The sequence below is a fragment of the Protopterus annectens genome, chromosome 3.part1, assembly GCF_019279795.1.
Source record: "Protopterus annectens isolate FY-2018-M chromosome 3.part1, PAN1.0, whole genome shotgun sequence".
In the NCBI taxonomy this organism is placed as follows: domain Eukaryota; kingdom Metazoa; phylum Chordata; order Ceratodontiformes; family Protopteridae; genus Protopterus; species Protopterus annectens.
In genome coordinates this window covers 350761288-350776381 of record NC_056732.1, presented here as the reverse complement: position 1 = coordinate 350776381, position 15094 = coordinate 350761288, and the positions used below count along the sequence as shown (strand labels likewise).

General features: G+C 43.9%; 1 protein-coding gene across 1 annotated transcript in view; it reads left to right on the top strand.

Annotated features, from left to right (window-relative positions):
* The window catches only part of TAX1BP1 (Tax1 binding protein 1), a 1493491-nt gene that overhangs the window by 632718 nt on the left and 845679 nt on the right, over window positions 1-15094 (top strand). Inside the window, exon 8 of the mRNA XM_044066810.1 lies at window positions 2554-2739. Coding sequence (XP_043922745.1) covers window positions 2554-2739 — 186 coding nt within the window. The remainder of the gene's footprint in view (window positions 1-2553; window positions 2740-15094) is intronic.

Sequence of the window (15094 nt, the reverse complement as noted above, 5' to 3'; positions counted from 1 at the left end):
ACTGATAGTAATGCTTTGTAATACATTTATTATTTAATTTATTGACATTTTGTTAACGTGGTTAGTCCAGCTGAGCCAGGGGCACATTTTCAGTGGAGACCCGAGGAGAAGAGCTCCATAAAAATTACAAATGATCAAAATAGTAGAAAAAAATAAACACATAACATAGTAGCCAATAGTAAACAATTAATGGGTCTAAAAATATCATACATAAGCAAGTTCAAGAAAGTGTAAGCATTTAAACAAAGAGCAATTGGTGTTATAGCCAGCCTTAGGCATAGGCCAACTAGGCAGCCGCCTAGGGCGCCACTCTAGCAGGGGCGCTTTTTCAGTGTTTACTTGGTGTAGGTAGACCAGGATGGGGGCCTTGGGTGGTGTGGTGGGGGGCGCAGTGGAGCACTTTTGCCTAGGGTGCCAGTTGACCTAAGGCTGCTCCTGATTGGTATATAAAGAACAGATAGGTATTACATGAGATTCAGCTGCAGTACAAATAGTGTATATTATATGCAGTAGAAGTGAGAAGGTAGTGAAGAAATAAAGGCTAACAAAACAAGAAGGGCTGATAGAGTTTTAACTCCCATTTTTGTGGAAACATGAGGTGTGTTGTATCTTCTCTACACTATACACAATTCTGCAGTGCTACAGGAATGTGGGCCACTGTCAGTGCTGTGTTACTAAAAAATGTTTTAACTTTTGCCTCTCTGTTATCCTTCCCTTTTAAATAAACATGAAAAGAGCATTGTGGCAGCATGAGGTGTGTAGGCTCCTAACTGATGCGCAATGCTTGTTGCCTTTGATTGCCATCTGTGTGGTAGCATAAGGCTTCTTTTCTGTTTTAAAAAAACATTCATAAGTAAGAACCTCATATCAGGTTTATTATAGCAGGTATTTTGTATGACCCTTGCTGTCTTAGGTTTATTTTTCTGCTTTTCTGAGCCCAAACAATACATTTCATGTACTACAAGATATTTAGAGATGAGGATTATACTTTTTCCTCTGTATCCGAAGTCTAAAGGCACTTGTTATTTGTGTACAACAGTCTTTAACATTACATACCTTCAAATTCCTTATTGCTGACTTAATTTTCTTAGTATCTGGGGTGCAGGAGGCATTGGGACTGCTCACAGAAGTTTAACATACCCCTTATGCACTTGGATGAAATGTGAATTTGTGAGGCATGCTGTATTTTGGTACCAGTTATTTATTGAAGTGAATGTTTAGGGAGTACTTTATGAACTGATGGCTAGTTGCCACCCGTAATTTGATGGAGCAAGCATTGAAAGACTATATGACCGACTTTAAATGCAGTGAAAAATACACGGCAGTTCTCGGAGAGACTGTACTGAAAACACAGCTTTAAGTTTTTGTCCATGTGTTTAGTGTATTAGATCAGGATGCAGTACTAAAAGAATGGGTCTTCTTTCCATTTCAGAAAAGTCTTTTATTCCATCATTCTTGATAGCTTACAGCTGTGATCTAAGGGAGGTGTATTTAAGACAAGATATGGAGAACGACTGAAGTGGGTCTCAGACCTAGAGCTTAACTAGGTTGGGGCTAGGTGAGTTCTTGAAGTACTACTTAATGTCACAGTAGGAATAAGTTCTGGGTCTGGTACATTTCACTGTATGCATGAAGTGGTCTGACAGCGTGGCTGTAAGGAAAAAAAATCATATTTGCAGATGACTTGAAACTATGTAATAGTTTGGATGTTTGGGTTGGAGGTGGCCCCTTGGATGATACAGGTGCAGTTATGATAGGTATATGTAAACCTGAAAAATGTAAATCACATACCTTAAATGAAGAGCACAGGGACTGTCTGTTCGGTACATAAAATGATGCTGTATGTCACTGGAATGTAGAGATGTTTTATGGAAGGTTCCAGTAATCTAGCAATATATAGTATATGTGATTATTGATGCATAGGGTATGTTATTGATGGGGTACATCTGAAGATCTATCACTAGAAGTGGAAGAAAGGTTATGTGTGGAAAAAAACTCTGATGTATATATGTGTATGCATGTGTGTGTGTGTATTTGTATGCATATACCAACACACACAGTGTTGTAGTGCCTCAAAAACCATGAATAGTTCTAGATGTACAATAAGAGGCGGAGATGGGGGCAACACTGAAATTGCGGAAAGAGATGAGAAGGATCTCAGTCAGCTGTTGTACAACATGAGGTAAATAGTATATGAGAAATGTTCAGGTTCTCACGAGTTGAGATTGTAGGCCGCAGATGATGAATATAGAAGGACCCAGGTCTAGGGTTGGTGTGAGTAAATAGTACTTCATGGAAAGTGTAGCGGACAGTAGAAACTGCTCTAAGAGTACTGATGTTAGCCTTAATGTAAGTCTATAAGACAGTATGAAGTAGATGTCTGTTACCATGACTGCATGTGGCAAAAGAGAGACTACATTTTCTTTAGAGCATGACATTTGGGAAATGGTGAGGTAATTTCATTCCATTGTTGCCGTGGTAGCTAGACTGTTTTTTTTGCATTGATTATTTTGCATGATGGCAATTGATTTAAATTCTTATCACCTTCTGCAGATTCACTTGAAGCAAACTGAAATTGAGAATACACAGCTAGTGTCTGAGATTCAGACACTGAAGAAACTGGGTGCAAGTAATGAAGGCCTCTTGGTTCATTACAAAGATGAAGTGGGTAGACTGCAGCTGTGTATAGCCGAAAAAGAGAAAATGCGAAAGGATGTTGTGTGTGCTTCATCCACTGTGGTAAAATGCGCTGTTAATGACACTGCTTTTTTTTCATAACCTGAATAGTGATTTGTGATGTAATATACGTGTACTCTAGAAACAGCAAAAGAGTGAATATTTAAATTCTGTTTTGCTAAGTATAACGTTTTACTTTGTTATACATTTGTTTAAAAAACTTTCATCATGTTTGTATTTCTTTTTATGTATTGTACATGTCTGAGGGATTTTTAATCAGTCTTTCTTTGTCAGGTAGATGACATGGACTACTTGGGCCCCTTTTTTACCCCAACAAAATGCACATAGTAGTTTTGGAATAAAAAATTAAGTAAATAATAAACAGCTAGGCAGTATGACTCCTTGTACAACTAACAAAACTTGAAATGCGTAGAATAACAAGACAATTAATAGGTCTACAAACAGTTAGGAAAAATGGAGTATAATGTGCAGTTATTAAATGTTCAGTTACCTGATAAAAGCTTGACAGAGGTATGTACATTGTGATGTTATGTTGTCCTATCTCGCCTTCATTCTTGCTAGTTTGGTTCGGAACTGAGCATCGGTTCTGACTCAGCCGTATACTAAAGCTTGAGAGCTTTCACTGGCTCGAGGCTACATTATCTCAAGATGCCTAGCAGCTGTTCCCCAGATCTTGTTTGCCCCTTGCAGCTTTGGGATTGTTTTTCGCTGGCTAAGGCTAAGTGAACTCCTTTTTTTTTTTATTGTTCTAGTTATCTTATTAGCAAAGGTTTACCTCAGGATATCTGCTTAATATTACTTTGTCTTGAGTAATCGCTTTGTCTAGAAAAGTCCTTTCAATTTTCATTTTTTGACTTTATCTTGGCCGTCGTGCTGTCTGTCAGGGCTGCTGTCTAGCACTGTCTCGGAATCTGTTTAAGTTAGAGGATTCCTTTCCTTTCTCTCTTTTGCTCGTTTTAGTTAGAGGGCTTCCCCCCTTTCCTCTCTTTTTGCCGTTTAAGTTAGCGGCGTCTCCTCAGTTGGAGGAGTGCATAGTTTAAGTTAGAGACCCTCCTCTAATTTTTCTTCTTCTAACAAAAAAAAAAAAGTTTATTGTTAGCGATAGCATTTGTTAATTTGCTAGTTATATTGATAGTACTTTGTGATAAGCTAGTTACTTTACTGCTTTTGAGTGACTCTACTACTGTTAAATTTAACTGCTAATTATGTCTTAATCTGTTATAGTCAGGATATCAAAGAAGACTAAACAGTTCGGATTTAAAAAGTGTGACTTGTGCTCACAAAAGATGTCCCTTACTGACGTTCACACCAGTTGTGTGTACTGCTTAGGTGCCTGTTCGATCTGTCGTGCCTTTAGCTCAAGGGTCCTGCAGGAGTGGAAGAATAAGTTCATTCTTAGGGGTTTGTTGAAAGGGCTCTTTGATTTGACTCTTGAAGGGACTCAGGCCTCCAAAGCTGCAGACAAATCATCCACAACTTCTTCAGCTCCGGTTTCTGAACCATCGAAGAGACTTGAAAAATCGAGTTCTTTGGAGCCAAAGTCTGTCGGTTCCGAGAAGGAAAAAGCTACGTCTGTTCCAAGGGTAGTTTTGGAACTGTTGAGCAGTCAAAAAAGGAGCTGGTCACTGTCCCTGGACTCCATTTGTTCGGTGCCGCAATCTCCTTTGCTGCAATCGGTGGCAGGTAGCCACAAGTCTTCCCATTCCTCTAAATCATCCAGGAGCCTCTTTGATGATGATGTGGAGCGGGTGGTTAGAAAGTTGCTTCGTACATCTGTCTTGGCCAAAATTCTATCCAGCCCAGCCCAAATGGTCGTGAAGCCAACTCCAGTATCTTCCTTACCTTCGGTTCCCCCTCCGACTCAGCCGAGTTCAGAGCCAGCGTGCCTGGAAGTCATAGTGGTGGAACCTTCAGCCCCAAAAGCCATTCCCGGAGTTTCGAGGCCGATCTCGACTCCAACCATTTCCATGGTTGTGGTCCATGGAAGGGTTTGGGGGCCAGGACCCCCCTCGTCTGTTCTGGGGGGGGGGGGAGTCAAACCTGACCCTTGTCAGATCCGACTCTCCCACTCCAGGTCAGTTCGGCTCCCACATTGGCCTCAGAGCCATCCTCCTTGGTGTGGGGGAGATCTCCTGGCTCCGCGGAGTAGGAGTCTCTCTCGGCCCAGGATCGTGGTGCCTTCGAGGTGATGAGGAGTGTGTTTTTCTCTGAGTCTACTCCACTCTCAGCTCCAGCTACCCCCCCCCCCAGGGTTCAGTGTTAACTTCTGCACCACTCCTCAACCCCAGTGTAGAGAACCAGTGCCCCAGGAACCCCCATTGGGTGATACCATCTCTTCCGAAAGCACCCCAGAGCATCCCCCCGAGGAGGTCCCTCGGAAGAAAACGTGCAAGAGGAAACACACAGACTTAGAGGATTCAGAAGGGTCCCCATGGTCACCCTTTGAAGATGTCTCCTTTTCAGACATTTTAGAGATCCTGAAACAGAGAGGTGGCTGGAAAACCCTTTCCCATCTTAAGATGAGTCGGTATACCTGGAGGCATTCAGATCTTGACCCTCCACCTCTTGGGTGTCTCCGCCTTTCAACCAGCTCCTGGGGGTAGTCAGTCGAAAGGCCTGGGGCTCTCCAGAGACGGTGTAGCCTGTTCCAAGGAGACCTAACAAATTTTTCACAGGTCCAGAGGACAGTTTTTGACAAAAGGTGTCCCAGTAGATGCTATGGTGGTGGCAGCCGCCACCAAGAAGGCATTAGCTGAGACTTCTGCATCTGTCCATCCACCGAATAAGGAGTCTTGAATGATGGACAGGTATGGGAAGCATATGTCCTCATCAGCGACCTTTACCCTTCGGTCGCTGAACTACTTATCTCATTTCACTCATCTTCAGAGGGATCTCCTCAAGGAGCTAGGAGATCCTACAAGGTGCTACAGCCCAGGGAGTATAGGAGATCCTAAAAGGTGCTACAGCCCAGGGAGTATCTGACAAGGTAAACTCTCAGCTTGCGACCTTAACTTACATTACTAAGTCCCCCATGCGCCTCATTTCTTACGCAGCCGATGGAGTGAGTAGGGCAGCAGTCACAGGAATAGCTCTGAGGAGACATTCCTGGATGCATCTTTGTGAGTTTGCTGAACCCTTCAAGTCTTCCTTTATTGATGCCCCATTTGATGGGTCATCCTTGTTCGAGCCAAAAGTGAAAGACTGTTACCAGGAGCGAGCAGGATGGCAAGACTCTGTCCGCCGTAGGAGTACGTTTTTCCGCCCATACTAGGCCTTATCCCAAAGGTCAGAAAGGTGGGAAAATGTGGTTCTGAAAATCAAAGGAGCCTCGCCGGACACTCGTGGTGAATTTTCCCCTAGGAGCAGAGGGGGAAATAACAATGAAAGATTCTGTCCTCACTGCAGAGGGGCTCCGCAGAACCAGGGTGACAGAGATACATTCTCAGGTCGACCCTTCCACGCTCCTGAAAGGAGGCCCCTCTGTCCACCTCTGGAGGCATTCAGGGGAAGATTATCACTGTACCCAAAAGCCTGGCTAGACTTGACTCACGACAAATGGGTACAGTCCATCATATCCAGGGGATACAACATTCCTTTCTTTCGCCCACCCCTTCCATCAAAGTCTATTCCAGAAATACCACCCTGTCAAAGGGATCAGGCAACCCTAGAAATTCACAGGTTGCTAGAAAAAAGTCACCCGAGAAAGTCCCTGCAGACCAGATCGGGTCTGGAATTTACTCAAGGGTCTTTTTAGTTCCAGAAAAGACAGGGGATTGGAGACCAATTTTGAATATTAGCAGACTAAACAAGTCGGTAAGGAAGACTAAGTTCCGGATGGTAACACTGCAGTCTATACTTTCTTTTTTGGGACAAGACAACTGGATATGCTCCATAGATTTTCAGGATGCATACTACCATATCAAGATGGACAGGTGATCCATGAGATATTTCTGTTTCTGGCTGGGAGGCAGTTTTTACCAATTCAGAACTCTGCTCTTTGGTCTCACTACAGCCCCCAGTGTGCTTACCAACTGCATGGCAGTAGTTACGGCTCACTTGAGGCGTCTAGGATTCCGGATGTTTCCATACTTAGACGACTGGCTCCTGACAGCTACTACCGATCATCTACTAACCAGGACAAAGAGACACCACCATTCATCTCTGCTCAGAACTGGGCATTACTATAAATTTAGAAAAATCTGCCTTGTTGCCATCACAGCATGTTACCTTTGTAGGGGAAGACTTGAACACAAAAGACATGGTGGCAAAACTGCCTCACAAAGAGTTCAAACACTACGCCATCAAGTGTTAATATTGCTCAGGAAGAACAAAGTGCAAGCAAAATTTGTCCTCAAGGTTCTGGGTTCAATGGCAGCTGCAATAACGTTAGTTCCACTGGCACATCTACACGAGAATATTACAGTGGCTACTTTTCGCTCAGTGGTCTGTGCAAGAGTTGCCCATGTCGCACAAGATTCTCATCATGAACACCTGCAAGAGGGACTTACCTTGGTGGCTTCAGTCTACTCAGGTAATGATAGGCAGACCATTTGTTCTCCCCCAACCTGTAGCTACAATGACCACAGATGCTTCCCAGATTGGGGGGGGGCATTATCTGGGACAGACTGTCCAAGGGATTTGGCAAGAACACGAGTACCACTTGCACATCATTGTCCTAGAGATGAGGGCGGTGCTTCTGGCGTTGCAAGCATTCCAGAACTCTTCCAATAGAGGTACTATTGCAGTGGTTTGGTACTTCAACAAACAAGGGGGAACCAGATCCTATCTCCTATGTCGAGAGGCTGATTATGGCAATGGGCAATTCTGTCTCAGCGTTTTCTGACTGCAATGCACATCCTGGGGAAATCCAACGTGATAGCAGACAGATTGAGCAGAGCAATTCTTATGCCTCGCAAGTGGTTCCTGAATCAGGAAATTGCGAACCAAATTTTTCGCAAGTGGGGTCAGCCTGCTGCGATCTTTTTGCCATGTTCATAAACTCTAAATGCAGCAGCTACTTTGCCCTAATTCCCCCTGCGGGAGAGTCCCCAAGGGATGCACTTAGTCATGATTGGCTCCCGGGAATTCTATACTCCTTTAACCCTTTTCCATTGATCCCCAAGGTTGTCCAGAAAGCCAGGTCATTGAGTCGCAGGATAATTCTCATTGCTCCTTACAGGCCACATCAGATATGGTTCTCCTTTCTTTGGCCCAATCTACAGGAGGAGCCTTGGATCCTGGACCCAGTGCTGGATCTTCTGACTCATTAATCAGGAACACTTCACCCCTCTCTTCAAAGCCTCATGCTGACAGCTTGGTTACTCCTCTTCCAGTCTTAGCCAGGCTTCCAGAACTATCCCCGGCAATACGACACATTCTGGTTTCGTCACACGAGGCTACAACTAGGAAACTTTATGCAAGCAAGTGGAGGAGCTTTTCTTGTTGGGCTGACAATAACCACATAGATGCCTTTACAGCCCCTATATCTGCAATCCTGGAATTCTTGACAGAAATTTTTAATCAAGGTGCAGTGGCAGCCACTATACAAGTACAACTAGCTGCCATATCTAATTACCATGTGGGAGACATGGGATCTAATGTAATGTCCCATAGATTATGCAAAGCCTTTCTCTGGGGCATATTCCTTTTAAGACCCCCCCCCCCCCCCAATAAGAGAAACACCACCTCTGTGGGACCTAAATTTGGTATTATCATCCTTAACTTTTCCCCCATTTGAACCAGCCTCCTCTTGTTCACTGAAGTTCTTATCTTGGAAAATAATTTTCTTAATTGCCGTTAACTCCGCTAGGAGCGTTTCAGAACTGCAAGCTTTGTCTATCCGTCCTCCCTATCTGATTTTCCACAAAGACAGAGTTTCCCTCGGAACAAATCCTTCCTTTCTGCCAAAAGTCTGTTCTGATGCCAATTTGAATCAGTCTGTTGAGTTACCTGTATTCTTGCCTAATCATCACAACAAGGCAGAATACAAGCTTCACCAATTGGATGTACATAGACAGCTAAGCTTTTACTTACATAGGACCAAAGACTTTAGAAAATCTGATCAGCTCTTTGTTTCATTCTCAGAAAATAGGAAATAAGTACTCCAGTTTCAAAAGTCACCTTATCTAAATGGCTTATAGATACCATCACTTATGTCTACAACTCTCAGAATAAACTGCTGCCAGGGAAAATCAAGGGACATTCAGCTAGAGCTGTGTCCACTTCCACTGCTTTTCAAGCTAGACTCCCCTTGGATTAAATATGTGCTGCTGCTACATGGGTCAACCCTCATACTTTTATCACTCAATACAGAGTAGATGTGGCCTCCTGGAGCAGGGCATCCTTTTGTTCCACTGTTCTGAAGAGCATATTCACTTGAGCCACCCAAGAAAGAAGGTGCTGGGGACGCTGTCCCAACCAGCAAGAATGAAGGCGAGATAAGACAACGTAACATAAAGAAGTTATGTACTCACCATAACATTCCATGTTTGTTGTCCACGATCTCGCCTTCATTCTTGCATCCCATCCTTCCTTCCCCCTTCCTGGAGGATCAAGAGGAAACTACAAGTTGACAATTAATGGTCTGATTCCCCTCATGCGTTTTCATTTTTGGGCAGTGCACATGTTATCGCCATGCTATGGGTTAGCATGTACTAGTGATTAGTTTCTCAAACGAGATCTGGGGAACATCGCTAGACATCTTGGAATAGGTTGTAGCCTCAAGCCAGTGAAAGCTCTCGAGCTTTAGTATGCAGCCGAGTCGGAACCGATGCTCGGTTCCAAACCCAACCAGCAAGAATGAAGGTGAGATCATGGACAACAAACATGGAGCATTATGGTGAGTACATAACTTCTTTTTTTATTTCTTTGGCAGGTAGATGAAGTGGCACACAGTCACTGGGTCCCCTTTTCTGTTGCATAATGTAAAAAAAAAATTGCAACAAAATGTAAGATATGCAGAAAAGTCCAACCGAAGTAGTAGTTACAGAATGGAAACATTTGTTAAAGGAATGACAAACTAGACGGTAAAACTCAGTATGCATACTTCTGGCTGTAGCCCTAGCTGGACGTTTTCCAGAGTGTAGGTGCTGCATATCCTACCATTGATTGGTTGGAGCCTGAGCCTGACAGGCCTGACTCTGGGGGTCATTCTGTTGGGTCCCATGTCCTCATGTTGAGGTAATCATTGCTAAGGACCACACTTTCAAAGTCTGCCTAGGTAGAGTAGGTTTTTGCTGGTACAGCCTTACCGTCTACACTTTCCTCCTAAACTGTCTCCTTAATAAAGACTGTTGACCCATTCTTCAGGAAGACTCATCTAGATCACAATGCTTTCCAGCTGATGGTTTTGTTACTCTAAACATTTCTGGCAGAGTGGTGCTGATTATTTCATCTTCACAGAAAGATTTTTGTTTTGAACCAGTGCACATAATTTGGACTCCTTTTTGGTCTTTGTTTTAAATAGTTTTAAAGCATTTCTGTGACATGTTTGACACAGACCCTCCTCATTCCTCTAAGGCATTTGTCTGCACGTTCTAAATTTCATACTGGACAGGGCTCTTGTCGCTGCCTTTAAGGTATGCATCTTTTTCTTGGTGGCACTTTTTTCATATTAGTTCTCCTGTTATAGAGCCATTTCTCATTGAGTTATTTATTTTATATTAGAAACATTTACTGTTTCTTTTAAGCCAGGGATCTTGGCAGAAATGAAGTTCTTATCTTGGAAGACATTTTTCCTGTTGCTGTTAACCTTAACAAAGACTATATTTAGCTTGGAGGGTCAATGTAGCAACAAATAACATTTTGGTTTTGTCTGCCTTATTGGACTTCATTCCCAGCCACAGATTTCACCAGCTCTTCCTCATTTCCTATGGCAAACCAGTGATGCCTACAAGCCAGCATTCCTTTGAATGTTGAATGTGCTTGAAGCTCCAATATAGTCATCTTTGCTAGTAGCTTTCCTCTGTTCTTCATGCCACCTCAAGTACTTCACATCACACTTGAATGTTGGAGTAATTTCTTTAGCATAGTGCCTTGGATGATGCCCACCACTGCTACCAATATATGTTGTCCCAATGCTGGGCCAATAATCTAAGAGCCTGAATCCTCACCAGTGACACTGGAGAGGTATGTGCACTTGGAATACAAATGGATATATTCAGTATTTCCAGATGCAGACCTCTCTGCATCAAGTACAGTTTCCCTTAAGAGCATCCGGGGTCTGGATGTCTCCATATCTGTCTCGCTCCAGATCTCCAATACGACTCCCCACTGGTACAGCTGTAGGGTTAGGTCTTCAGGCGAGCGTCCAAGCCAAGTATTCCAGCACCCTCTTTGTGAACCCAGTGCTTCTTGTCCATGGCCAAGCAGTTGACACACACACTGAGAGATTTGAATTTTCACACACACACCTGTGAAGGATGGCACAGATGTACCTGCTGTACCCCATCTACCCAGAGTATAAGGTAGTTATCACTGCCACCAGAAGCTTCACATTCAACTAATATAATGCTCTTAACAAAGGGTGTCCAAATACACTGTGCAATATTAATACTAATACAAATGGTAGTAGTTGACCCAAGATGGCTATGCTTTCTGGAGTGGCCCACACAGTGTCCCCAAATAAATATAAGCACTCTCAAAGGTTAAGTACTTTCTACAAGGATCAACCACAATAAAAGTTGTAAATAGATTTAATAATAATAAAAGATCATGAAAATACTGACTATATATTTACAGTAAACCACAGAGTTCAGATCATAGGAAGTATTGAAAAGAACATTGATGGGTAGACTCAGACAAAGAAAAACAATATCTAAACTAAGTTTCACTATATTCCTGACTAAATCTAAAAGAATTACTGTTCCCTAGTTAAGTTACTTAGTATTGCAAAAGCAGGTTTGTGTAAGGATTTTTAAACTGGGAAGTGCAAAGTTTTTACTTGTCTGAAGAAGCTGAAGTATTTGGAAGTATTTGGTTCAGTGAAAGCGCTTACGTTCAATAAACAGTTGGATACTCCATTGCCTGCTCGTTTTCTTTCTTTGTTCCGGTTTTACTTAGTATTGCAAGGCAAGATGCTGTGGTTGAGGGTCTTTCTAGTCAGGTCTACCAAACAGAATACTCAGTACTCTGAGATTTCTCTTTGTAATATCTAAAATATAATTTCCAAGAGGGATGGCAGAATGAACTCATCTGGTCACCTGACTCTGGGTTTTCACTGTATTCCCCTTTGAAGCTGAGACAGGAATTTGCACAGATGGCCACAATATACATCCATATGTTTATGGTAGTTCCTGGGGCCTCCCCTCCTTTCAGCGAGCTAATAGAAAAAAGCTCTTCCCCCAGACCCAGCGTCTCTGGTTCAATTCAGCACTGTGGGCTGAGTTTTAGTGTTTTAACAGCTCATTTACATTTCCCTTATTTTTCTTAAAGTTAACATCTGCTGTGCCATTATCCCCTTTTAAAATGTATACATTTAATTCAGCTCCAGTAATACATGTACATTTCTCTTCATTTCAGCAGGATGTACCGTTAGTGCATTTCAGCACAAGCAAAGCTCACAAAAAATTATTTTCTGCACAAGCATCTGTCCAATATCGGTTTGATTTACACATTACATACAGTACTGATACATTTGTAACACAAGCATCTTGTATAAATCAGTTTGATATTTAAAGGACATATCATTCTTTACAAAACTCCAGGTGGGCATGCTGGCACTTGCCCATATCAGCTATCCCCTCTGAAGAATCAAGCTAGTTTTTCAAGCGACCCTTGAAGAACGTGGCTTGAGAGAAATAAGCCTATCTGGGAATGTGTTAACCCACTTCCCTGTCTTGAGTACCCATCTGCGTTGGTATTGCTGGCCCCACTACGGTGTTGTATGGTCATGTCATATGTCTGCAATCCTAAGCTCCACTTCAATAACTTGGCATTTTGCTGACTGGCTCTGTGCAGCCATGTTAAGGGATTGTGGTCTGTATCAACAGTGAATCTCATTCCGTACAGATAAGGCTGAAGTTAGTTTCTGCATTGCCCATACTATGGCTAGACATTCCTTTTCTACAGCTGCTTAACATTCCTCCCTGGGTTGGAGTCTATGGCTGAGATATACCACTGGGTGCTCCTCTTCCTCTGAGGAAACCTGGCCAAGTACAGTCCCCACCCCGTGCTTTGAAGCATCCACCTGCACAGCAAATTATTTGCTGTAATCTGGACTGGCTAACACAGGGGATCCTCCCAAAGCTCCTTTAAGCTTCTGGAATGCCTGCTCACATGCTGGGGTCCACAGTACCTTATCTGGCCTATTTTTCCTTGTCAGGTCTGTGAGGGGAACAGCTATGCTACTATAACTGTGTACAAACTTTCTGTAGTACCCCACTGTCCCCAAGAATGCCCTCACCTACTTTTTGGTAACAGGAGCACACCATGACTGAATGGCTTCCACTTTGGCAGGTTCTGACCTTATCTTACCACTCCCCACTCGATGTCCCAGGTAGGAGACCTCTACCATTCCCATCCAACAATTACCGGGCTTAATGGTCAACTCTGCCCTCTGCAGTCTGCCCAGCACCTCCCTGACATGCTGAAGGTGATCTTGCCAGGAATGGCTGTAGATGGCAATATCAACCAGGTAAGCAAGGGCATAATCCTCTGCTCCTGCTAGGATACGATCTACCAGCCTGTGGAAAGTCGCTGGGACATTTTTCATCCCAAAAGGCATCTTCGTGAACTCATACATACAAGCTGAAAGGAGTCAAAAAGGCTGACCTTTCTCTCTAGTGTTGGGAGTCGAGGGCACCTGCCAGTAGCCCTTGGTAAGATCAGTAGTGGTCAGATACTTAGCCCCACCCAGCTGCTCTAGGGCTTCATCTGTCCTAAGCATGAGGTAAGCATCTGACTCTGTGTGACTATTTAGGTTTGTGTAGTCCACACACAACCTGGTGCTGCCATCCGTCTTTGGTACCAGCACCACTGGGGAGGCCCAGGGACTGGTGGACTCCTGGATTACTCACAGTTCCAACATCTCCTGTATCTTCTCCCTCAGAGTCTGTCTGACTCGCTCAGGCACCCTGTAAGGGATCTGCTTTATAGGTCTTTGGGACCCTTTATCCACATAGTGCTGCACCTTGTGGGTGTACTCTGGTTTCCCAGTGAACATGTCCCCCAACCCCTGTGACACAGCTCTGATCCCTTGAACCTGGGTAGAGGATAGCTGCTGGGACATTGCTACCCCTTCCACTGAGGTGTCAGTCTGAGCTTCACTGAGATCAGTCACTAGATCCCTCTCAGACTACCCCTGCCATCTACTGCAAATACTCAGCACAAGGGCTTCTCTATCATGGTAAGGCTTTGTTATGTTAACGAGGTACAGTTTGTGCCGTTGCCTTCTACCTAACCATTCTACCATGTAGTTAACATTACTGACCTTTCTTACCACTTTGAAGGGTCCCTCCCAAGTTTCCTGCAGTTTATTGTGTCTGACAGGAATGAGAACCATCACCCGCTGCCCCACAACATACTCTGTGGCTCGAGCAGTCCTGTCATGCTAGACCTGTTTCTGCCGTTGGGCTCCAGACATGTTCGCATGGGGCAAGCCCATAAGCTCCATAAGCCTCGTCCTGAGGTTTAGGATATATGCCACAACAGACTCCTTGTGGGATTCACACTCACCATCCCACTCATCACAAATCATATCTAAAGGCCCCCTTTCCCTGTGCCCATACAGCAACTCAAAGGCTGAAAAACCTGTGGATTCATAAGGCACCTCTCTGTGTAAGCAAACAGATGGGGAAAATATTTGTCCCACTCCCTCTTCAAATTGTCTGCAAATGCCTATAGCATAGTCTTTAGGGTAGAATATAACCTCTCCACAAGACCATTAGTCTGGGGGTGGTTATTAGGTGCTTCACTCCATAGTGCTCCCACAGACAAGCCAACAGATCTGACGTGAAATTAGCACCTCTGTTAGTCAGTATTTCTCTTGGGAAGCCTACCCTGCTGAAAATCTCTAGCAAAGCATTTGCCCACCTTCTCTGCCTTGATGGAGGACAGACCCACCATCTCAGGGTATCTAGTAGCATAATCTACTACCACTAGGCTGTACTTCTTCCCTGTGGAACTTGGGGTACTCAGAGGTCCCACGATGCACATAGCTACCCTTACCCTCTGAAATGGCTCGTCTATCACAGGCAAAGGCAGCAAAGGAGCTTTGACCTTGTCTTCTGCCTTGGCTACTTTTTGGCACTGCTCACAGGTCCAGCATTACCCTGTTAAATCCCTGGCAATCCCAGGCCAGTAAAGGTTCTGCATAATATGCCTCTTGGTACATGGGGTGGGAGGTTGGTAGAATGGTTAAGGTGTTTACCTTAGAGACGCAAGGTGCAGGGTTTGATTC